This window comes from Miniopterus schreibersii, assembly GCF_964146895.1.
Source record: "Miniopterus schreibersii genome assembly, chromosome: 10".
NCBI classification, from domain to species: domain Eukaryota; kingdom Metazoa; phylum Chordata; class Mammalia; order Chiroptera; family Miniopteridae; genus Miniopterus; species Miniopterus schreibersii.
In genome coordinates, this window is record NC_138110.1 from 14,375,043 (window position 1) to 14,401,437 (window position 26,395).

General features: G+C 45.3%; 1 protein-coding gene across 1 annotated transcript in view; it reads left to right on the top strand.

The window, feature by feature from the left end:
• Positions 1-1,574: 1,574 nt before the first annotated feature.
• Positions 1,575-26,395, top strand: part of ALPK2 (alpha kinase 2) — a 106,281-nt gene continuing 81,460 nt past the window's right edge. Inside the window, exons 1-3 of the mRNA XM_081150264.1 lie at positions 1,575-1,884; positions 18,634-18,761; positions 21,672-21,789. Of these exons, the coding sequence (XP_081006390.1) occupies positions 18,653-18,761; positions 21,672-21,789 (227 nt within the window). The 5' untranslated portion in view covers positions 1,575-1,884; positions 18,634-18,652. The remainder of the gene's footprint in view (positions 1,885-18,633; positions 18,762-21,671; positions 21,790-26,395) is intronic.

The following is a 26,395-nucleotide window of genomic DNA, read 5'->3' on the forward strand; positions in this document are numbered from 1 at the left end:
CAAGTATACATATCCCCTTTCCTTAACTTTGTTTTACAAGGAGATGTATGCTAGGAGTTGAGGGAGTTTGTTTTTCAAATTGTGCAGAACAAAATATAGTTTCACAATGAGTGTCAACTTTTCTATTCAGGAACTCCCAGGAAACTCTCCGTTCGAGAGCACGTCACACTTATCACTGCGGTGGGACGTTGGTTCCCTTTCGCCTTTCCTGTATCCTGCTGCTGTGCCATAATACAGGGCGTCCCGAAAAATGTACGCACACAATGTCTGTAGATTCTGTTACATTTTGAGAATGAACTGTATTTTAATAAACACTGCCTTTATAATTATTCAAAGCATGTATTCATTTTGGGGGGACACCCTATGTTTGTTTATTTTATCATCTCACCTTCCTCCTCTCTTCATTCTCAGTGTAAAGTTATCTTCTCTTATCTGGAGAGACCCTCTGAAGAGGCTCCAGCTTTAAATAAAACCAACTGCTAGCCACAGTCCCCAAGGTTTGGTCATTTCTGCATTCTGTCACATTTCACAGGTGTGCTGCCAGAGACAGTCATTATTTTAGAGTCTCACAGCTTTCACTATCTTTCTTCTCATGTGAAGGTAAAATTGAAAAACAGATCGTTCCAACCATACACTTCTTGATATTAAGTTTTTGATGATTTTTTTTTGTCTTGTGAAAAATTTTCTTCCATCAGGGTAGAGTGATGCCCACACTGTGCTGTGTAAAAAGAATGTGCTTTTGAGGATTGCAGCGCCCGGGACCGACTGAATATTTACAGCTGTGTCCCTTTCAAAGTCACCCACTCCGAGCTGCTAATTTTAGCCCTCTCCCCGAGGATCATAAGAGGTTTCTTTCTAAGCTGTTCCTTTCCAGGTGTGGTACATTAAAATACTTTTGCAGAGAGGCAAAGTTGTTACAGAATAATACTTCTGGATTTTCTATGCTCTTCCTTGCATTTGGATGAAATTCAGTGAAAGAAATGCCCAACGTTACAAAATCTACTTTGCCAACAGGAGCAATTCCTGACAGTCTGAAGGAACAGGGCTCATGGTATTTCTTCTCTGGATTTCTTCTGCTCTTGCTCTATCCCCTTCTTACTACTCTAGTTAAAATAGGAAGAGAGAGAACGTGTGTGTGTGGTGGAGGGTGGGGGGAGAGGAGGACTGCTGGGGAAGAGGGGGGAGGAGTGTGGATCCTGCCTTGCTGTGGCTTCTGCTTTTTTCACAGAACTTCAGAGAACGACTGTAAGACCAGCTCTAAATGAACAACGTATGACTCTTATTTGCACCTCCCCTCCTCCCCCTCCCCGGGTTTCCTATGTGTACTTCAGATGCCTGATACCCTTAATCACGATATCAGGCAGCAAGATTTTGCTTTTCTAAGAGGCCAGCCACAGAATCTGAGGTTCCTGCATGGCCTCTGCAGGACGCTGCTCAGCCTCCCGAGACATCAGTGACAGCTCGTCTGGGTTTCATCAGCTCACTGGGGCTGCGTTTCACCAGCCCCCGTGCCAGGGCCTCCCCGGCGTCAACAACAAGTGTCGCACCTACTGCAGGAACAGCCCTCAAGTTTCATCACAGTGATGCTAAAAAATATTCTCCAGCTTCAGCAATGACCTAGTTCATTGGAGGGCAGGGAAAAATGCTCTCCTTCCAGAACTTCCCTGGGCACGGAGTTTTCCCTCTTAGGAAGGTAGGAGCCTTTCTGGAAACAGACCCAACTGTGCTTTGACCTGTTCGTGGAAAAGACCCAGAGCTCTGTAGTTCCTCTGAGTCCCCAGGCCCAGGAACAGGGACACCCAATCAATGCCTCCCACGCAGCCCCGGGAGCCCACAGCCGAGCCAGCTCTCCTATCACGTCTCTGGGACAAAAAGTATTGAAAAGTAAGTATCTACACTTTGGTTTTTACATAAGGAATAGCTGTGCTTTCAATATGTAGTTGTTTATATTTTCTACAATAGGGAACAAAGCAGATTGTGTCCGTATGAAATAGAACAAAACCAAACAAGTAAGGGCTGTATGGCATATTTGGGTCTATAGGGTTTTTACGTAGTAGCCAAATGGTCATTTTCAGTTTAGGTCCCTTTTGGGAAATTGTTATGATTTTTAAATGTATGCATGTTTTGGCTTGGCAATAATTTTAAAAGATTCTTTCATACCGTGGCTATCTGAGCAATGAGAAAAACAAACATATAGGATGGCTCCACGGGGTGGTTTGTGAAGGCTTTGCAGAGTCACACGAGCAACCTAACTCTAGGTACCTCAGGCCCCAGATACTTCTGCCTGCAGTAGTTGGGTGTTTTAGTCAAGTTGCTCCTTTCTCTTGGGTTATGGTGATGATTGCAAATCCCCACGTTCTGAGTGGACGCAGCAGGAATCACGTTACTGAAAAGCTTTCGGGCATTTCAAAATGGATGCTGTCAACATTCATCCAGGCATTAAAATAGCTCTTCTTGCCTTTATTTTTAAAAAAATTTTTTTTATTAGGGTAAGAACACAATATGAGATCTATGCTCTTAATGCATTTTTAAGCGTACAGTGCAGTATTGGTAACTAGAGGCATGACGCTGCACTTGAGTTGTTACATAGATTTTTTTTTTTTAATTTAAGACGAAAAGTCAGGCAAAAAAAATCCATCGATTAAATGGCACCACGGTCACGTTACATTTTGATGAACACATGAACACATCCAAGCTTTAAAACCACTGATTAAGGGTGTCGGTTACAGACATCTAGCAATCATTTAAAAATAGATAAAAGCCAGAACAGCATTTAGAACTGCTTCTGCTCTAGTGATTTTCCTCCCACAACCTTTCCTTGAGTAAAGGTAGGCTTCCTTTTTAAAGATTAATTAACCAGGAATAGTAAGAGATGTTTTATAACAGCATCACAGCTAAGGGTAAATAGAATGAGATTCTTTGCTGTGGGACTACTGAACTGAAACCGAGGATGTTGTAGGCTACTTTCTGAATCGACAAGTTGACAAGTCCTGCACTAAAAGTCACTAATGGTCAAATCCGGATTTAAAACAAACTAAATGTATTTTAAAGGTTTTGTTTGTTTGTTTTTTTAAATCCTCACCTGAGGATATGTTTAGGGAGAGGAGGAGGGGGGAGAGAGAGAGAGAGATGTGAGAGAGAAATATGGATCAGTTGCCTCCCCTGTGCACCTCGACTGGGTATCCAACCCACAACCTGAGGCATGTGCCCTGGGAATTGAACCTGCAACTCTTTGGTGTACAGGATGACACTCCAACCAACTGAGCCACCTGACCAGGATCAAACTAAATGTATTTTAGCTCCCAAATTGCATTGCTCTTTTGAAATTCTTGCAAAACATCCAAGCACAGTTTGGGGAAAATATTTAGGTACGGTGGAATTCCTATTTTCACCACCTGCAAAGATCACCCCCTCCCCAATTTAATTCATTTTTAACTGCCCCATGCACACGTACTTGTAGATATCAGCCTATGCAAGGAGGATGCCATCGAGTATCCTAATCTGGGTGGAGATGGGGCGAAGCCCATGGTGCTAAGGAAGCCGGTGGTGCCCAGGCTCTGGGGTCAGAGTTGGAATCAAATCCTGACCCCAGCACAGTTCTCAGCCTGTCTGAACTCCAGTATTCTCACCGGTAGAAGGAAGACAACATTCACTTTCACAAGGTTCATGGGGGCTTAGATGAGTAAACACCCCTAAAGTATCTATCACATTGTAGTTTCCCCAAAGGCTAGTTCTTCTTCTCAGACAATTAAAAACGCTCTCTCTCTCCCCCTAAATTTTCAGAATGCTTTCATAATATAAAGTAATAGAAACTACACATTTTTTACATTAGTGCAATGATTAAACATGAATAACATAGAAAATTAGATTGTTTTGAAGGAAATTCTGTACTTGAAAACAGTGTTTGAGAGCAAAATTTTATAAAAGATTATATTTTAGAATGCATCTACAATAAATAAGAAAAACTATTTTTGTCTGAGAATGGCTGATGATGTATTTATTACTTAAAAAGAGGTATTTTTATCAACATAGTCTGGAAATGCTTTTTAGTACATATCAATATTATCGTTCGCTGCCTGCTGCACGCCCCCTACTGGGGATCGAGCCCGCAACCCGGGCATGTGCCCTCCCCTGGAATAGTGCCAGTTCATGGGTCGATGCTCAACTACTGAGCCACACCGGCTGGGCTCAGTACCGTATTTAAATATGAGTTTTCATGAACCCACAGGAATGGAAGGTAAAGGCAAATCTCTGTGATTATTATGAAAACGAAGGCACAAGCCCGGCCTTTCCTCAAAGGTTATAGTGGAGCCCTGCATTGATTCCCTTTCTGCTTAGACGCAGGCACTGTAGAGTGAGGGGGGTGAGACGCCCTGAAACGGACTAGCCACTGGGTGGCTGAGCAGACACAGTAGCTGGGTGGGCATCTCTGGAGCGGCGGCTGGAATTGGAAGGTCAGTGATGAAGGCTGGTAATGAACAGGGAGCTCCCTTGTTCTGGGGTGAGGGCGAGTCAGGCATAGAGGGATGGAGCAGACAAGAGCCACAAGCAGGGCTCATGGGAGAGCTCTGAAGAATTTTACCAACGTCTTTATTATCACCCTTATCGCCTTTACCAAGATGCCCCATAGCTTTCGCCCAGGCACATCAGAGTATCTTGATAAATTCTTTGCTTGAGTTACTGACAGATTCATAATGACCTTGTTATTCCGGGTTTAATTCTGCCAAAAAAGGAAATCTGGAAATTCAGAAATGTAAAAAACTTGGAAGAAAGTGATCATGTCACCTTAGGGTTGGCAAAAATGAAAGAGTAAATGCCTGACCTACATGACACGAAAGAATAGTTAAAAATGTTTAGAGCCTCACTGAGGTTTCTGCCAGGGCACACCCACCTGGGGCGGCCCAAAGTGACCTGGAGACTATGGCCAGCAGGTTGAAAAGATGGACACAGGTTGGAGAGATGGCAGTTCTGAATTATTCCCTTCTGAGCACATACGCCCTGCTCCTCCAGGGCCATCTTTATGGCTGCTGCCAGCATGTCCAGGGTCACTCAACTCACCTTGATCTTCACCTGGCCTTCAGTGCTGCTCTTAGATAACCAGGCTCATTTGCTCCTCAGTCAGTAGTTTAACACCTCCCTTTAGTCCAGTGGTTCTCAAACATTAAATGCAACAGAATTTAAAGAGATTGTTAAAACACAGGTGATTGGGTCCCACCCACAGAGTTTCTGATTTTGAAGGTCCCAAGAATTTGCGTTTCTGACAAGTTCCCAGGTAATGCTGATGGTGTGGTCCAGGGCCCACTCTCCTGAGAACCACTGCTTTAACCATTTCTTTGGCCTATAATTCCTGAAGGAAACCTATTCTTGGTTTTTTGGGTTTTTTTTAAAGTATATCTTTATTGATTTCAGAGAGAGGAAGGGAGAGGGAGACAGAGAGATAGAAACATCAATGACGGGAGAGTCATTGATCGGCTGCCTCCTGCACCCCCCCCCCCCACTGGGGATCGAGCCCACAACCCGGGCATGTGCCCTGACCGGGAATCGAACAGCGATCTCCTGGATCCTAGGCTGAGGCATAGCCGCTGAGCCCCGCCCTGCCAGGCTACACTTGTTCTTTTTAATCCCTAAACTTGCCTACTCCTCAGAGATGCGGAGTCCAGCCACAATATGCTAGAGCTCTGGAGAAGGTAAATCCATCAGGTGTCTTTCGGGCAAGCAGCTTACAGCAGAGCATGTCTATGGGGACTAGAGTGTGGGGAGGACACATGGAGGTGAGCGGTCAGTCATTTGGGAGGGGCTGTTTTTTTTCCAGTTGAAGCTATCAGGGTAGGCTTCAAGGGCTAGCACTTGGGCTGAGGTTTGAAAAATTGTGGGATTTGAATATAAAGAGATGGAAGGCGGTCTTTCTGTAAAAAAGGAAAAACCAAAAATAAAACAAAACAAAACATGGAGGGCAGAAAGATAGGATATGAACGGAAATCAGAAATTCTTTTGGTTAGGCTAGGCTTTCTACAGTTGTCCCCAGAACTTCCTTGGAGAAGCATTCTTTGATTAAGCCATCTAATCTTAAACCCTTTACTTCTTTCTATAACTTGGTGAAGGCATGTCCAAGGTAGAGATCTGGAATGGAGGCCCACTGGTAGGAATTTCAGGTACTATGGGATGGGAGGTATGGATGCTTTAGTATGCTTTCTAGAAGTGACAAAAAAATTTGCTCAAAGTAGCTTAACAGGTAGCGGGGATTTATTGCTCACACAATCAAAAAGTCCAGGAGTTTGGTCAGGACCCTGTTTCTGGTTCTCTGTGTTTCTAGAGACTCTGCTCTTGTCTGTGCTTTGGTTTCAACCTCAGGCTGGCTTTCCCAGTCTCAAACGGTTATCACCTTCCCTGGGTTCTGCGCGCTTTCTTTTCAGTGCTTAGAGGACCGAGTGAAAGACCTAAGCTTTGCACTGTTTGGATCACCCCAGAACTACTTTCTGGAGAGAGCCATGTGCTGATTGGTTTAGACTTATCGATAAACCAATCACTGAGCAAGAGTACTTGATCAGTTTAGGCCAATTAGCACCCATAAAGCAGGAAGGGTCAGGACCAGCCACCCATCACCAGGCTTCAGTGGTGGGAGAGGTGGGGAGTGAAGTTAGCAGGACAAGTGAAAAGGCCCTGTAGGAGGTTTGGGACATTTTGGAGTAAGGCCTATGAAGTCACACCATCTTTTTCCTTAGTCATCAGGTTAGCCCTGGGCAGCTTCATACTGTCAAGATTTAGGAGGGGCCTGCCTTAAACTCCAGCCCAGGCACGTTTAGATAGCCCTGCCTTTGAAAGGAAGGAAGCCTTGGATGCAGTACTTCCCTCCGGCCAGGTGCTTATCTTTGGGTGTGGCGGTCCTAATCTCTAAGGCGCACTTTACTAAAGAAAATTAGATAAAGAAAGATTTTTTAAAATTTCAGTAAACAGGGCAAGTGGAGGCAAAAATAAAGTTTTCTCCTAAGCCCCTCTGACTGGCTGGGTTGAGGGACGATGGCAGAAGGTAAGGCTGGAACTCTCCCCAGCACCCTGTCCCCACAGCTGACTTTCTTCAAGCAGACTCACTGAGAGGGGTACGTTCAGCATAAACCCAGGCTCAGTTCTTACACCAGGGGCGGGCTTATTCTTGCCCACTACAGGGAAGGGAGTGGGCTGGAGGGGAACCAGGCAGTTCCCAGGTCCTCCCCTATACAGGCCATGCCTGAAATTCCACAGGGAAATGCCACACCTCTTGGTCCCATTTCAAATTAACATTCTCCAAAGGAGTTGCTCCAGCTTTTGTTGGGGGTAGGCGTGGGGTGAGGAGGGGCCATGAGGACACCGGGAGCCTGGGAGAGTATGGAGGACAGACACAGGCCTACATTGGACACAACTCTCAGCCCACTGCATTCAGCTTCAAGCCACAGTGATTTTTAACAATTAATTCACAGAAGTTGGTCTCATTCACAGCACTCGTGCGCTGTATGTTTATTGCATCTTGGTCTTTCCTCCCTTGCCTGTCTTGACCCTGAGAGAGGACAAGGGTAAGATAGGCAGAGGAATGTATCCTGTTAACATAATAAATTGAAAATCAGAATCAATAATCACAGACTCTGCTGCTAACAGTTAGCTGCGCGTCCTTGGAAAAGTTGCTTAACTTGTGTTTCGGGGGTATTTCCAATTGTAAAATCAGAGGAGGTACTAAACTCAACTTTCTCACAGGTTTCATTTAACCTTGAGCTATTTTTTTTAGCTCTTCTTAAAGAATTGGAACTGCCACAGATTTTAAGTAGCAGAGGAGAGGAGTACCAGTGGGAAGACTTTCTTTTTTTACCTTAAAAAAAAAGTTCAAAACTAATCCTGAGAGCAGAGTTGCGGCTACAGCTGTGTTCACAGTTCCCTGTACCTATGTGCCAGGCACACTGTTGGGCATGTGGAGTTGCTCACTGTTAATATTTAAAAGTTAAATTGTATTTGTGTATCGGATAACATTTATGCATTAAAAACATCCAAAAGGACATGCAGAGACTATCACTGTCCTCAACTAGCATCCCTCCTTTCCTCAGACACTTGGCCTGGGGGCAACCAGGCTCCCAGTTTCCTGTGTATTTCCAGAATCGTTATATGTATAAACAAGCATATTGGAATAGTCGTCTTTTTCTGCTTTTACAAGTGATAGAATACACTACACTCTCTTCTGTACTTTGTTTATTTCACTTAACAATATGTCTTGGAGATTATTCCCTATTAGTGCATACAGAAATGCCTTATTTTTCAAAAATTTATCTTTACTGTCGAAAGTATTACAGATTCCGCCCCTTTGCCCCCCATTGACCCCCTCCCCCCGCTCCCGCCCCCGCCCCAGGCCGTCGGGAACTATTGTCTGTCCATGGGCCGTGCACGTGCAGAAACGCCTCATTTTGGAGAGGAAACAAGATGGCGGGTAGGTAACAGCTGCCCCCGCCGCCTCCCGCACCCACATCAAAATTACAACTAAAATACAGAACCGCCGTCACTCAGAGCCTCCTGAGATCTGGCTGCACAGAATCCCCACAACCAGGGAGCTGAAGAAGCAACGAGACCGGTAGGAGGGGCGGAGACGCGGGCGGATCGGGGCTGGATCCCGGAGACGCGGCCGCGGGCCCACACCCGGTGCCGCGGTTTAAACCCGGGAGGGAATCTCGGCGGTGGGGGTTTCCTGGAGGAGTGAGGGGTCCCAGCCCCACAGCAGGCCCCCAGCCCAGGGCTCCAGGGCCGGAAGCAGACGTTCCCACAATGTCGGGCTGTGAAACCAGCGGGGACTGTCCCTGAGGGTCGCGGAGGCTGCGGGAGCCCCAGCAGCTCCTCTTAAGGGCCCAGCACCCGGCAGCAGCTGGAAAGGAACCTGGGACACTTGGGGAGGAACTAACCTGCCTGAAATCGGGGCGAGAGGTGGAGGGGCGGCTTCCTCCCAGACAGAAGGGCTGGCAGAGGCCATGGCTCCTTGGGTGAATCCTCCCCACACACAGCCGGCAGGCAGGCGCCATATTTGAATCGCCAGCACCTGACTCACACTTCTGGCCCGGCCTGTGATTCCTGGGGGGGGGGGGTACCCCTCCCCACCTGCAGCTCATCCAGGCCATTTCCAGGGGCTTTTCTGTGCAAGTGGCCTCTAGAGCCTCATGCTTAGGACTTTCCTAAAATCTCTTAAACAAGCAGCAGTGTGCCCCATACAGCTTGATAAGGGGACCCAGGCCTGGCACTAGCAGCAGCCTGCATTGACTCATAGCTTGGCCTCTCCTAGACCAAGTCCAGCACAAGTAGCAGCCAGCTATGGTTTGCTGTGTAGCTCATGCTGGGTGGCCCTGGGCAAGGCACTGGCAGAGGCTGACTTTGCACCTCCCGGGAGGCCCCAGAGACAGTGCACCTGGTGGTCAGACTGGACCACACTGGATTACAACCCTACTATATCCACTAGTAACACATTCAAAGGGTGCACTCAGTGAACACCAAAGCTCCACTGTAGTAAATCCTGCTCCATAGGGGTGTCTCCAGTACAGCAGCTCTTTGGCTGTGGTTGAAGTTGTTCGTCACAGCTGATTGGCCTGGGAGTCAATTTCTCCCAGTGATGCCAACAGCAACCAAGGCTCAACTACAACAGGACAGTGCACACAGCCCACACAAGGGAGCACCTAGAAGGTCCAACTCAGGTGACTGGGGAGGCTGAGCCGCTGGATCCTATAGGACACCTACTACACAAAGCCACTCTACAAATTCCAGGAGACATAGCAGCTCTACCTAATGCATAGAAACAAACACCAGGAAGCAGCCAAAATGTGGAGGCAAAGAAACATGTCGCAAAGGAAAGAACAGAAGAAATCTCTAAAAAAGGAACTAAATGAAATATATCCAAGCAAGCTAACAGATACAGAGTTCAGAATTTTGTTTATAAGGATTCGCAATCATATTAGTAAGAATATTATGAAAACAACTGAGAAAATTGATGACATAATAAAGTACCAATTTGAAATGAAGGCTGCACGAACTGAAATGAATAATTTACAGGGAATCAACAGTAGAGTAGAGGACACTGAGAATCAAATCAACAATTTGGAACATGAACCAAAAAACACCCAACCAGAAGAGCAAAAAGAAAAAAGAATCCAGAAATATGAAGACAGTATAAGGAGCCTCTGGGATAAGTTCAAGTGGCCCAACGTTAGTATTATTGGGGTGCCAGAAGGAGAGGAAAGAGAGCAAGAAATTGAAACCCTATTTGAAAAAAATAATTACAGAAAACTTCCCCTACCTAGAGAAAGAAATAGAATTACAAGTCCAGGAAGCACACAGGGTCCCAAACAAGAGGAACCCAAAGAGGCCCACACCAAGACATATCATAATTAAAATGCCTAAGGTTAAAGACAAAGAGAATCTTAAAAGCAGCAAGAGAAAAGCAGTTAATTACCTACAAAGGAGCCCCCATACGATTGTCAGCTAATTTCTCAACAGAAACTTTGCAGGCTGGAAGTGAGTGGCAAGAAATATTCAAAGTGATGAAAAACATGGAACTACAACCAAGATTGCTCTACCCAGCAAAGCTATCATTTAGAACTGAAGGTCAGATAAAGAGCTTCACAGATAAGAAAAAGCTAAAGGAGTTCATCACCACCAGACCGGCACTACAGGAAATGTTGAAGGGTCTTCTTTAAGAAGAAGCTAATGAACAAAAGACTGATGAACTAAATAGATCCAGAGACATTGACCCATGTAACAGACGATCATATTTCAGAGGGAGGGGGGGTGGAGGGTGGGAAGAGATAAACCAAAGAAGTTATATGCATATATGCATAACCCATGGACACAGTCAATAACGGGGTGAAGGCCTGGGGAGGGGGTGGGAACGAGGTGGAGGGGGTCAATTGGGGGGAAAAAATGGGACACCTGTAATACTTTCAACAATAAAGATAAATTAAAAAAAGAAAAGAAATGCCTTATTTTTTAATGCTCATTGCCAATGAAAGTTTTAAATTCCATTGTATAGATATACTATAACTAGATTTCTATTATTATATTTTATTTTTTTAGATTCTTATTGATGGACATTTAGGTAACTTCCAATCTTTTGCTATCACAAGCAATGCTGCAAGGAACATAATAGGTACTTATTAAATGTCTGTCTCCTTCATTCTCTATTTCAAACATTAACTTTATTCAGGCATATTTTGCACAGTGCATAAGTGTTCAATGATGTTTTTAGTAATCTTATCAAGGTGCACACCACCGTCATAGGTTAGTTTTAGAACATTCTCATCACTCAAAAAAGGTCCCTTATGCTCATTCATTGTTAACTAATGTTCTCTCTACTGCCTTCACCTCCAGCAACCACTAATCTACTTTTGGGCTCTATAGCTTCTTTGGACATTTTATAAATGGAATCATAATATGTGGTCTCTTGTGCCTGGCTTTCTTCACTGAGCGTAGTAATACAATGTTTTGATGGTTTGTCCATGTTGGACTATGCATCCTAGTCTGTTTCTTTTTATTATTTCATGGTATCCCATTGTAGGGCTATACCATATTTTGTCTGTTCATTCACTAGTTGGACATTCAGGTAGTTTCCATTGGACCTTTAGGTTATTTCCAATTTTGGGTAATTATGAACAGTCCTGCTGAGAATATTTGTATGCAAGTCTTTATGTGGCAATACGGTTTCGTGTCTCTTGGGTGGATACCTAGGAATGGAATTTCTGGGTCTTTTGGTAAATTTATGTTTAAGTTTTTAGGAAACTGCCAAACTGTTTTCCAAAGTGTCTGTACCATTTTACATTCCTGCCAGCCATGTTTGAGGGTTGTCTTTTCCATGTCCTCACCCCCATTTGGCCGTCTATTTTATTATAGCCATTCTAGTGAGCGTGAAACGCGCTCTTCTTGTGGTTTAATTTGCATTTCCATAATGATTAATGATGTTGAGCATCTTTTTAAGGGCTTATTTTCTTACCTCTATTTCTTACATACAACCCTAAAATCATACCCAAGAAAGAGTACAATGCTTGAGCTCCAATACCTGGACTCTTATCCCAGCCCTGGCATTTGCAGGCAGTGAGGAGTTAGGTTTGTTACATCAACCTATTCAAGGTAACTTAAGCTTCCAAGTCACTGCGAACCAGGAAAGAACACCTGGTAGTTTAGCTGTGAGGACTAAATGCCATGATGTGTAAAAGTGCCCAGCCTGGGAGCTGACTCATAGAAGGCACCCAAAGCATGGCAGTCTGGTCTTTCTGCCTGGTCTGCCTCCCTCCTCCCCACCCAGCAACGTTTCCAGCACCCATCTCGGGTTAGTTTTCCCTAACTAATATGGGACTGGTATTAAGTGGCAGTGGGTGTGGCACCCCAATCTATAGTAACTCAGATGGCAAATTCAGGAACCCAAATGCCATTGGATTAGGCTGGGTAATCAGACTAATCCCTCCTGTCCCCAGTGAGAGAGCACTTGGACAGCTGGCTTTCCTGCCCGCTCCAGGAGAGCTGGTTATCGTTATCTGCGTGTGGCCAAGAGCTCTTCCCGGACCCCTTCAGATGACAGCAGCCATGCCACTGGCTCTCTGCGTGGGGCAGATTAGCCAAAATAAAACCTGGCTTCTGTCAAGAGCTTTAAATGTTCAAAGAATTCTCCCATAACCTCTTACCTGTTCTCTCCCAGTCTGAGAGGAGGATATTTTTGTAATTTTGCTGATGTTAAACCCAAAGCTCCTGATAGCAGCTAACACTTATTTAAAGTTTACCATGCTATTCAGAAGACCTTTATACATACTCAATTTTACTAACAGTCAAATGAGGTTGTTACTGCTACTTCCTTAGTTTTGCAGATGAAGGAACTATGGCAGAGAGAAGATAAGCTAGTAAGTGGCAGAGTTAAGATCTGAACCCAGGAATTTGGGCCCTTCATCACCATGACCTTCTGTTCTGTTACATTTCAGTGTCTATCAAAATGTGATATGTGAATGCTTTTATCCAGCAATTCCATTTCCTGGTATTTAGACTAGAGAAGCACTTACGTGCCTAAGATGGCATGTACGAGTGTTCTTTAAGACACAGTTGTCAGTCTACAAAACTCCAGCCAAGATATACGTCATCAACACAGGAACAGACAGGTTAAGTGTGGGATTGCCGTGCCACGCAGCACTGATATCATCAAGCAGTTTTAAAAAAATGATGCAGCCTCTTCTGGGTTGGCTTTACCTTGTACGACTTCCAAAACTTTCTACTGAGTAAGGTAAGCCAACTGCATGGCAAGTATATATAGTTTAATGTCATACATACAACAAAATTGTATGTATATTTAAATGACTATATATGTATGTGGATAGAAAGATGCCCGAAAGGACAGCAAACACCTCCTCTTGAGAAGGTACTGAGATGAGGATTAGTGCTTATGGGAAACTTTACCTTTATATGTATTTTAAAGAATATGAATGTATGCATTTAGGATTTGTATAATTAAAGGTAAAAAATTTTTTCCCAGCCTGCGTGGCTCAGCCTTTGAGCATCTACCGACCTATGATCCAGGAGATCCCAGTTTTGATTCCCAGTCGGGGCACATGCTGGGGTTTTGGGCTTGATCCCTAGTGGGGGGCATGCAGGAGGCAGCTGATCAATGACTCTCATCATTGATGTTTCTATCTCTCTCCCTCTCCCTTTCTCTCTGAAATCAATAAAGACCTATTTAAAAAAATAAAAATAAAATAAAATACATTTATAAAAAAAGAAACATTAAAAAAATGAAAAATAAATAATGGTAAAAAATTTTTCAAAAAAAGCACACAGCTAAAAAACAGAAACACGCTAATCTTGTCTTCTTTGTGATTAGCATGTTATGTCTCCCAGATTGTCTGTGAACCCCACTGTGCCCCTTCTCCTAATGCCAGTAATTCAATATTGGCTATCCATCCAGCTTGAGCAGAGAATGATAAATCTGTCTTCAAGGGTTCTCACCTTCAGAGAAGCCACGAAACATGAAACACGCCTGACTTAACTGTTCTTTCCTTTATAGTCAGCACCCCTGCCTGTGGTGACTGAATCAACTATGTGAGTCACTGGTGTGTTCGTCAGTGTTATAACCTGTGGGACTTCACAGCCTGGAAGCAGTCACCTGGGGAGGAGTCATAGGTGCCTCATGAGGTCCTTAATATCACCCCAACTCTTGAAAGCTTGATTTGCCCTTTCTTCCCTCTCTATCCACAGTGGTGGACCCTGAGAATGGGGATGAGCGGAGTCATGTCATGTAAATTACAATTACAGATAGCTATTATACCAGGAGAGATTTTTAGACATTAACTGGTATATCACTTAAAAAAAATGAGCCCACAGCCAAAAAGGCTGGAACAAGTGAAGTCTTTCTTTGCAGCCTAATGATTGCCATCTTGAAAACCAATTATGGAACGGATTATTCCTAGGCCATTGACATAATGTTAGTCTAATTCTTAGAACATTAGCACTGTCTCTTTCTATAGATGAGGAAACAGGCTCAGCACCTCAACCAGGTAAGTGGCAGAGCCGAATGTAGATTTGGCCCTAGCACCTGACAAAGCATGGGTTTGGTCCACAGTCCTATGATGCTTGTTGGTCAAGAGAGTTTCCCAGCCATGAGAGCCCCTTCCCTGCCCCATGATCCTGCCTTGTCTGGGTGTCTCCCGGGAATGTGGAGAGCCAGGGTATCAGCCCTTTGCCACAACAGCTGTTCTTAAGAAGGGCTGCAGATCAGCCATAAAAAGGACCGAAGGACTGGTACCTGCTATAACATGGATGAACCTTGAAAAGATGCTAAGAGACAAAGGCCAGTTGCGAAGGACCACATATTACATGATTCTGTTAATATAAAATATCCATAGAGACAGGAAATAGATTAGTGATTGCCTAGGGCTGTGTGTGTGTTGGACAGGAGGACAGAAAGAAGGGGCCGGTTTTCATAGGATTCTTTCTGAAGTCATGAGAATGTTCTAAAGCTGATTGTGGTGATGGCTGCAAAACTCTGAACATACTGAAAGCCACTGAATTGTACACGGTAAAGTGGGTGAGTTGTATGTGGATTACATCTCTTTAAAGCTGGTAGAAAAGAAGTGTTGCAGAGATATCCGCATCACTGCCCGTCAACAAGTCAGATGAGCTGGTGTTTCCATCTTGAAGCTGCACTTAAAAAAAATTGTGCTAACATTTACTGAGCCTACACTTTTGTGCCAGGCACTGTACTTACTGCTTTGCAGGCACTAATTCATTTAACGTTCACAGCAACCTATGAAGCATCTGCAACTATGACGCCTCCGTTTTATAGTTGGGGCACCTGAGACACAGAGAGGTTGTGACATGTTTATTGAGCTGGTAAGGGGTGGAGCCTGAATATGAACCCAGGGAAGCTGGTTCCGGAGCTCTTAACCAACAATGCTATGTTGCCATTCAAAGTGATAAATGGAAGTATTAGGACTACAACTTCTGACTCCTGGTCCACTGCTTTTCTTGGATAATGAGGCCTGACTATGTGCCTTGTCCAAATCAATATACTAACTGGGGATACAAAGTATGCAAATTGCATATTCCTCATCTTTGGGAAATTTACCAGACCAGCAATAAAGGCACAAAATATCTTTATTTGGAGGATGATTCTAAATTTAAGACTGTGTCTCTTTACATCTTTTGTTTATTTCTCTCCTTTGCTCTTTCTTTCTGAAGCCACACGTTTGTATGTTTGTCAACCCTTGTTCCACATTTTATACTGATTCAAACATACAAAATTGTGGCTGCCTCCTGTAAGCCCCTGCCCCTTACTGGGGATGGAGCCTGCAACCTGGGCACATGTCCTGACTGGAAATCGAACCCGCAACCTTTTGGTAGATGAGACGACCCTCAACCAACTGAGCCACACCAGCCAGGGCAGCCTATGATGTATTTATTTATTTATTTATTTATTTATTTATTTATAATCCTCACCCAAGGATATTTTTTCCACTGCTTTTCAGAGAGAGGCGGAAGGAGGGAGGGAGAGGGAGAGAGGGAGAGAGAGAGAGAGAAGCATCTATATGAGAGAGACACATCGATTGGTTGCCTCCTGCACACACCCCAACTGGGGCCAGGGGTCGAGCCTGCAACTAGGTATGTGCCTTTGGTCAGAATTGAACTGGGGACCTTCAGTCCCTGGGCTGAAGCTCTAACCACTGAGCCAAACTGGCCAGGGCAGCCTATGATGCTTTTAAATATAATACATGTTAACCAGGGACCCCCATGTGGTCCAATCTCAGCATGGTTGCATTTAAAATATCCTATAACTAAAAGTAACGAAATGCAATTCAAGCCTTTACTAAAGAATGTCAAAAAGATCCAATTCATAGTCACAGAGCAAAATGCCTTAAAATCTTTTTAACCTCTCTGGCTCAATCTTCCCCACATATCCCCACAGCCCTTCAAACTTCCCTCCCAACCCATGTGCTCTGTCCCACACCCAAGTGGTTTCTTCCTTTTTGATGCTAACATCCAACTTCTTCAACTTACAGCTTTTTCTACCCTTTCTGTGTGTTGGTTAAGCTTCAGGTCTGAGCACAAAGTTGCTCCCTGCACACACTCTTCCTGGGGAAAGGAAGTATATTCTCCAGATTAATTTTTTTAACCCTGATATTCAGAGAGCTTGGGAGGTTCACATAGGGGCAGTTGGGGAAAGCTTTTTTCTTTACAAGGACTGAAAACAGAACATCTTGAGGTTAAGGAAATGTGGGGACACCAGAAGCAGTAGGAGCAGCCTCTGAGGGCAGGACTAGGAGGCGTTTGTTGGCAGCATATTCCATGGGAGGCATCCACCAGGCAAGGCCAGCCTCCTGGCCCATAATCTGTGCTTTTACACAGGCTCCCTGGGCCCAGAAGGGTCCCAGTGCTCAGTTTAATGTGTTGCTATTGCTATCTTAAATATCTTAATCATATTTGAACAAGAAACTCCCCATTTTCATCTCGCACCAGGCCCTGCAAATGCCGTAGCCAGTCCTGAGCAGAGGCCAAGGTTTTCAAACACTGTTTACCTCCCATCCTGAGTCCCTCTCTGACTACTCACTTACCACTCATCGGGAGGCTTCCAGGTGCTGGTGAAACCTTGAACGATTGTCAGGGAGCTTGTCTCCAGCAAGCCGTCTCTTGGGGTATCTGGAACAACCTTGAAAAGTGAGAGGAAAGAAGGAAGATTGGTTCTGAGTGGTTAAGGGGAGGTTATACCCAGATGGAGAGGGGTTTCCCCTTCTATGATACAGTTGTGGCTGTTTAGATCCAGCCTCTTCCACCAAGAGCTTCGCTCGGGCCTCTGTTTTAGGACCCTCGGCATCCCTGGAGTCACCATTGGCAGTTTCTGAGTGTCCCTCTCCTGCTATGCTAAATGGATCCTACTGTGGGGTGGGCCTTCTTTTTCCTGAGCTTTATGGTGTGTGAGAACCTGACTATGGACAGAGTGAAATGTTGTTTCCAAGCTCGGGGCTTCACAAAGGCTGGATTTGGCAGACTGGTGCTAGCACTGTGCCCAGAGGATGGGATGCAAAGGGCCCTCTGTATTCAGACAGAACTGGTTCTTAGGGCTGCCCATATCTGTGCGAGTTGTGCATGGTGCAGCTCTGGGAGCGCCTGGCACACTCGGGGTGTCAGCTGGCACGGCCATGAAGGGTTGCCTGGGGCAGCAGTCACTTGAGCTGCTTGGTGTTGAATAAGAGTTGAACCTCTCTAAGCCTCACTCTCCTCATCTGTAAGACGTAGAAGGGGTTAAATCACTTAGGTAGTTTAAAAAACAGAATGAAATAACACACCTGGTGCCCAATCAGATGTTAAATGTCAACTTGTATCAATGAATGCATGCACGTTGGAAAATGCTAGGTGTTACTGCACTCCCGGGGCACCTGTCTAGTGCTTTTCCAGTTTCAGAATACCTTCCGTCTGAAGATGCTTTTGTATTTAATCAACTCCTTTTTTTGGAGGCAAATAGGCATATGCACTTTTTGAGTCCAATATGAAAAGACTTGGAGGAGAGAAAGAAAGAGAAATGAGAGGAGGTGGCCCCAACTGAGGCTCATGCAGGGTCTTCCTTGTCAATCTGGGCTCTGGTCATCCTAGAGTATCCAGGACGGGGGGTTCTCAACCAGGGCTGCCCTTCCTGGGGACACTAGCAATGTCTGCAGACAGTTTTGATTGTCACCACTTGGGGGAAGGTTGCTACTGGCATCTAGTGGGTTGAAGCCAGGGATTTGGCTAAACATCCACAACAAGGGGTCTGGCCCACATGTCAGCAGTGGGGTGGGTGAGAAAGCCTTGTCTGAGTGTCACCAGTGAAGAGGGTTCTTGCCCCCTCCCCAAGATAGAAATCAAGAGAGGAGGAGAAACAGATACAAAAGAAGAAGTTTACTGAAAACAAGGTGGAGGGAAGGAGAAAGGGAGGGAGCTGGATGAGTGAAGGGAGTGCATGCTAATGAAAGCAGGGCTCCTGAACTGCTCCTGACCTGGCTTGTACAGTAGGCCAACCCCAGCCTTGTATAAGCCAAGGGAGCAGCACCCCACGCCCTCACTTTTTCTCACACTCCTGGGAAAGTCAGACGAGTCTCCAAACACATGGTAATGAGGGGCACTTTTATTTTCCAGATTCACGTGGCATGAGAGGATGACAGACTCAGGAGGGCCCCAGAGGCGCACACTGTGTTTCTTATCCACGCTGCTTTCCCAGAAGGTTCCCGAGAAGTCAGATACTGTGCTTCGTTGCATAATATCCGGTAACCATCATCACTAGCCAATCACCTCTGAAATCTCCCCGCCGATCAGGTTGTTTGACTCAAAAAGCATGACTAAAAAATCACCTGGGAAAATTACCCGGGAAGTTTATTCTAAGCAGCCAGCTGAGCAACTGAATCGTCTATGTTTTTTTTTCTAAGAGATTTCTTCGAGTCACTTCCTGGATACATGCTGTGGTTCTTGGTTAGGCACCTCCCACACTGGTTATTTTCCCAGATAATCCGCCCTTAATTTCCTGTAGCACATAGGAATGACATGCATAACCTCACTGCACGACTTATTGGACTCTTCTTCCATTGTTCTTTTATTGCTGTCCCCAAACTGGCTAAATCTGTGTCCCCACCTGCCTCCTTTGGGCCTGCTGGTCAGCAGTGAAAAGGTAAAAACCAGGCAGAGGGGCTCAGCGAGGAAAAAGAGGGGTCTGGCATTCCCCCTGGACTGGAGAATGAATAGCCCAGAGCTGACTCAGCATTCATACCCCCAGAGGTGGAAAGGGTTTATTAAAAGAAAATCGAAGTAAACTAATCGGGTAGGAAAGTGGAGTTCTGTACCCGGTGCACTGTTTTCTTTCTTGGATTATGGCTCTCCCCTCGAAAATACAGAGGCCCAGCGGTGTTTCATGAGGGCAGACAGAAAGCGCTTCTCCACCCCCCATCCCTTTTTCTAAGTCCAGAGAGTAGAGCCGGCCTCTGAAATGGAGGTGCTTCCTTAGGCGAAGTCATAATAAAGTCTGGTCTTCAGTCTGGATGCTGGAGTGGAGAATGTACCCTCAGTGTCTCTGAGCCCAGAGCTGAGCCTCGTCTCTCTCTCAGGGTTTGTCTATAGCCACTCAGATAGATGGACAGACACAACTCCACTCCTGAGCCTCCGAGTAGGGCCCCCTTGTCGCCCCAGGAAGCCCTAGTGTTTGGATGTACCCTAAACCCAGCTACGGTCCCCACACATTAGCCAGGTTCTTGTGAAACCCTGGAGGTGGCTCTTGATCTGTGACTTGCAGGTAGGCTTTAAAAACAAGGGTAGGCTTTTCGGGGGAGGTTTCCAGCAAACGGAGGGAGAAAAGAGAACCACCCACAAGGTACGAGATACCACTTCCCTGTGTAAGTCTCATTTCTGGCTGATTGTTCAGATCTGTACCACACAAAGGGAAAAAAACAGTCAGCCACGAAGAAGCTGGGAGTCACTGAGCTCTGATCAGTCTGATTGGGACACCAGAGTCCAAGAGATCAGAATGAGTTCCCCAGGCCCAGCTCAAACATACTTTACATACTTTCTTCAAAAAAGTCACATACACACACAAAAAGAGCCGTTAAATGCTTCCTAAGAGGGAATCTATACAACAGGCTCAAAGGGGGACACAGGCTGCTAAGAACGGGTGGAAATGAATTATGACCAGCAACCTTCTTGATGGCTTTTGAGGGAAGCTCATTTTTGGTGGTTTAGTCATTTGTCTGAAAGGGACTCAGCTGCTGGAGAAGGACATGTCCTTGCATGAAGGTCTGCCTGCCCCTGGCTCCAGGCACCGATTATTCAGGCACCTGCCTGGAGTAGGAGGCAGGGAGGAACACACGCACTTGCCACCCAACACATTCATGGTGTTGGCACAGAGGTAGTTTAGCCGGAAGTCCTCAAGTTAGATGAGACATGGGCAGGGAGAGAGGGCAGGCTCTGAGTAGCCTCAGGTCCCTCCGTGGTGCAGGTCTCAGAAAAACAGGGAGTTCTTCTCTTAGTGGTGTCTGGGGCTGCCTGCCAAAAACCATGAGATGAGTAAGACAGAAAACACAAGAGCATTCCTAGGATGGACTGAGAGTGGTGTATTTTCCCAAATACCAGGCTTCCCTCTTGTATATATAGCACATCTCGACGCATTTTCAATGACAGGGAGGCTACCGAGAAAGTTCTTTGGGACACACTAGAACTCCTCGCCCCATCACAAGGGGAAAAATACCCCCAAGGTGTGAATGGAATTCCTGGGGGCTTTATCAGGTTAACCTATTAACATTACCACTGGTTAATGATCACCAGGGGAAGATGAATCCCTTCTGAGGGAGAAAGCATAGGTCAATTTCTGTGATGACATCAGTCATGTGTGCACAGTGCCAGCCTGGGAAACCTACATGCCAGCCTCCGTCATCCTCAGGAGGAAGGCACTTTGCCCTCTATTTTGTACCATAACTTACACTCAACTCTAGGCACTGTTAAAGTATAATTTTCAGACAGATAAAGTGACTCCCAAGCAAATATGAAATTAACATTTCAAAGATTTTTTCAACTATCTAAATTAAAAGGGAACCAGAAAGTGTTGGTGCCTGATCAAAGAACACTTGAGGAATTTATAGACAATTTAATAAAGGAACGTTAGGCTAAGATTGCTGGTTAATATCCAATAAGGGCAATAAACCATAACTTACGGGGTTATCTTTTCTGCCAGACAGAGATTATTTGCAGCTCTATTGGTTAAAAATCTACACGTTTACATGTAACTTCACTAAATATGGGAATTTTGATCGATAGTAGTTATTGAATTGAAACTAAGTACTTTCCCCTAGATAATTCTTAAATGGACCTTTGCCCCCATATGACATTGAAAGAAGATACTATCCACAGTTTTGCCTTATTTCTAAATTTTAGATAATTTTTTTAAATAGTCCCTTGAGGTTAGAGATCTAATTTTTCATTTTGTAGGCCCCATCTGCCCCCAGCTCAGCACCATGGTAGGCAGATAACACGCCCTGTAGTGCTTATGAATGAGAGGGAGCTTTTCCAGTGGCCCAACCTTCTTATCCACCATGCTCGTCCCTATTGCTTATTGCCCATTCTTGCTCATAGCTTTATGGTTTTCTTTTGTAAGAATACTTAATGTAATAAGAATATTCTTATTTCTGTATCATCAGGTCAGCCCAAGCCAGAGGTAACTTGGTATAAAAATGGTCAAACCATAGAGGAGGGCGACATTGTTTCCAGTTATGAATTCTTCGAGAATCAGTATATTCATGTGTTACATCTCTACTGGTAAGTGGATGAGCCCCTGTGGACTGTTTACTAAGATCCCTGTATCCTGTCATGTGCTGGTTACCAAAAGGTAAGACCAAAAGACTGGATCCCATTTGTTTTTTGAGTCCTAATGTTAGATGCTATTGGCAGGCATCAGCCTAGGCATCTGGCAATGAATCAATGAAGACCTGCCTGGTAACTGGTAAGTAGGGTGTTCCCCTATTTGCTGCCATTGATGGAATTACAACTTTATGTAGAATTTTATTCAAGGTAGTCTAGCCATTTTCATTCATTAATCTTCTGTATGGACAGTTAAGAAGCACAGTAGGATTTCAACATTGTCATCCAGTCTTTCTTGTATAAGAGCGGAAGGAAGAAGTGACTGACCATGATCCCACAGCAAATTGGTGATGGAGTTAGTTTAGGAAGTAGTTTCTAAAACCAGCACAGTGGTTTCTAATTCCTTTTTGTTCCCCTAAGAACTAGTGGGATGAAATCAGGAAGCACCGCATGTGAAGTAGAGAAAATGAGAACTGCTCTGCTTGAAGCTGGGTGGGAGTCCGCATTCTTGGTCTCCAATGCTACTGAATTGGTCTCCCTGTCCCTTATAGGGGCTCTGAGGAGCCTGAGGTTGTGCAGAACATGCTATGACAATGACTGGTAAGCATGGGCATGTGCCAGTAACCTTGGACCTGAGAATAACAAAGTAAGACTTGGGTCTGAATTCTGACTCTGCCATTTTCTGGCTGTGTGATGTTGACCTGTTCATTAACCTCTCCAAATCTCAATTTCTCCAAATGAAAGCATGGGTAAGAAAATGAGATGAGTTAATTCTCATAAAAGGCTTGTTGTGTAGTAGTAGCTAGTTCAATAAACAATAGCTTTCTTAGCTCCCCATCCACCCTTTTGTTTCACAGTAAGATCAGAGATCATGGTTGAAATGCTTGACTTGACTGGCTTACAGTGCATCTGACTATACATCCAAGGCATCCATTTATTCATCTAATATTTAATTCTCTTTTTTTAAAAAATATATCTTTATTGATTTCAGAGAGAGGAAGGGAGAGGGAGGGAGAGAGATAGAAACATCAATGATGAGAGAGTCATTGATCGACTGCCTCCTGCACGCTCCCTGCTGGGGATCGAGCCCGCAACCCAGGCATGTGCCCTGATAGGGAATCGAACCGCGATCTCCTGGATCCTAGGCCGACACTCAACCACTGAGCCACGCCCGGCCGGGCTAATATTTAATTCTTTAAAAAATGTTCATCAACCAGCTACTCTGTGGCAGGCATGTTGCTTAATTCTAGGGGTAGAGGTGAACAACATAAACATACAACCTCAAGTTCAAGCTGGAAGACAAGTGGTGAACAAATCGCGCCGTCTTCCTTCTCAATTCAGTACACCGGGAGGCAGCCCACCTGGCATTTGCTGCCCGGTCATCCATGGATTGACCTTCCTGCTGCTTTTTTCCAATTTTGCCAAGGCCTTCCCCTCTCTCCACTTCACCTCCTTCAACTTAGAATCCACCTCCTTGGTTTCAGGCAGTTTTAGCTACCCACGGATCTGTCTAGCCTCAAACATTCTCCTCTCCTTTCCACAGGTGTCCTTTTGGTTTATTTATTGTCAGGAGGGATGGGCAGTTCAGTAGACTGTGGGCCTCCTGGGGCAGGAATTCTCTTGGTTTCACACCAGTGCATTTCCTGGGGCCCAATACAGGGCTTGCAACATAGATATTTGTTAAAAGGATGGTGAGTAGATGGATATATGAGCTTTTACTGGCCATTTAAGAATTAAGATTTGCTGTTAATGTTCATTGTTGTTTACACAGGACCAGGAGAGTAGGCAAAACGAATGTTTGTGGGTCTTCAGGGGTTAGGGGGCGGAGGAATGAGAAGGCCATGATGAAGCCCCTGGGGCAGGTGGGAAGGTTAAATGGGAGAGACATGGACAGGACACCGGGAAGGGAAACTGAGGAAGGGAACTTGTGCTAGGGAGAGGGCAGGGAGTCCTTATTCTCGGCTCTGAAGTCCAGCAGGGCAGTGATTTATGTCAAATTAAAGATTTAAGGCAACAGAACGCACTCTTTCCAAACTCCTGGCCTGCCATTTGGAAAAGTAGCCCATTTACTGGGAAAAGTAGTCAGACTCGATGCAGGGAATAATGCTCGGGCAAAGGATAATAGATGGTGGCTGCATTTTCTGCTTAGTAGTAAATATTCGGGGTACTAAAGATCTTTGTACATTCTGACTTTTTACTCTAGTAATTCTGAACTGTAGCTGCCCATTAGCATCGCCTGGGAGCTTTTAAAACTCACCAATGCTTGGCCTTCACCCTTGACTAATTCAGCCCAAGCCCTGGTGATTCCCATGTGTTACCTGAGATGAAAAATGTTCTACATCTAAAACATTCATCTGCCAAGTAGAAAGAACTTCTACTGGTCTGTGAAATGCCGGTTAGAAAAGTGAATGGTGCTTTGTGCAAATGTCTTTCAGAGATGAAAAGTTAGTTGTTAGTTATAATATTAATATTAAAATCACATTTTCTTGCCATTATCAATACACCATAAACCACCAGATTAGCTCATGGCTCCCCAAAGGAAAGTATTTTCCTTTATCTAGCTGAATTTAGTCTCTGGGTCACTAAATCTGTGTTCTTAGATACCTCAAAACGGTGCCTGTCTTCCCCAAGGTCTTTTTCTGGTTTAAGAATCCACAGTTCTGCTCGGAGGCCAGGAGCCCTGCTGCCCTATTTATGGCCCGTCTGATCCTCCCTCCTCATTGTACTCCCATCACTTGAAACTGTGTCTGTGGGGCAAAGGAGTGGGCTCGGAGGAGATGGGTCAGTGCTGTCGGGACCTTTACATTTCCACAGGTCAAGAGCACTTGGCAGGCAAGAAGAATGGAAAGCCAAGAAAACATTCCAAGGGGGGGAAGCATCAAGAACAATATGTTTTGCACTGCATGGTGGAAGAATTTTTTTTCAAAAGTTATGGGTGTTGGGAGGAGGGGAGGAAAATGCAAATTGTTGTTTTCTACCTCATAGTAAAAGCAGGCTGTGAGACACGTGTACAGATGGGGACTTGTGGTCTTGATGAGCACAAGTTAAAGAAAGGCAGCAAAGCAACAGATAAGTCTGTCCAGGCCCGGTTGACGTGGCTCAGAGGACGTGGCTCAGAGGTTGAGCATCGACCTGGGATCCAGTTCGATTCCTGATCAGGGCACATGCCCGGGTTTTAGGCTCAATCCCCAGCAGGCGGCGTGCAGGAGGCAGCAGATCAATGACTCTCATCATTGATGTTTTTATCTCCCTCTTCCTCTCCCTTCCTGTCTCTCTGAAATCAATAAAAATATATTAAAAACATTAAAAAACATAAACAAAAAAACTCTGTCCAGGAACCCACACCTGGAGAGACACACTCCTCTCTGCAGCAGGGAGGCTTCTTCTGATGGGCACAATCTCTTCCCTTCCCGCTGTGCTGAGAGGAGCACAGATTACAGGGGGCATGGGCGGGAGGTAGAGTGAAGCAGCCCCCTGGCTCTCTCATCAGCTGGGCCTTGGCATTGGCTGGGCTGGGGGCAGGGCCTGCAGAGGGTCTGATGGGGACAAAGGCCAGGAGAAATGCCAGGTTCTGCAGTGCAGCCAGTCCCTGGCAAGGTACAGGGAGGGCTCCTGGAGGCTGAGCAGGCTGAAGGGGAGAGGGAGGAGATGGAGGGCAGATGGGCATCAGGGACCCCATGCGCCATAGTTAAGTGCCTGCTCCTTTCTCCTAAAAATGACGCCCTGTCTGTGAAGGAGATTAGGGGCAGCAGAGGGTCATGGGTGGGAAGGTTTGCCTTTTTTAGACTATAGTTTGAGACAAGATTGGAGGGTGAGCCTGAACAAATACAGACAGTAGGAAGAGGGCTCAAGGTCAAGCATGAGAGACGTTAGGAGGTACAAGACCTTCCCTTCTCCAGCGTTTCCCAAACTCATCTCCTTTCCCTCCTGCTCACGTGCTACGTGGTGGTCAGAGGGAGCAGCTGGCCACTCTCACCAGCGTCAGGCCCAGTCCTGCATGCCCACTCCGATCCCTTTGCCTGGAACATGCCCTCTCTCGCACTCCATTCTCCAACCCACCTGGAGCACAGGCACACAGATCCCAGAGCTTTGTGGACCAATCCCCGACCCCTGAAAATGGTTGCTTTTTTCCCAAGTATATAATGTCTCACTGCTATTACCACCTCAGAGGAACCTTCCTGAATAACCTGCTATAAAACAATTCAGCACTCAGCTCATGTAATTTTTCTTCATAATATTCTTTTATTGGGTTTCCATTTGTCTCCCCAAAAGACTGAATGCTCCCTGAGGCTGCTGTCTCCCCGGTGCCTAGAGTGACTGGCACATAGCATATGCTCAATAAACATTGGTTGCATTAAGTTAGTGACTTCTGCTTGGTTTATGTCTCTCTTTGTTAGAATGTCAACTCCTGGGGGCAGGGACTGGGATTTCTATTATTTTGTAGGCCCACTGCCTCATGTGTTTGGAAGTGATAAAATTCTCTAGGTCCTTCCTCAAAGGCCACACTTTCCCTGTTTTCGTGCTCTGCCACTTATTAGCTGTGTGGCCTTAAGCAAGTCAGTTA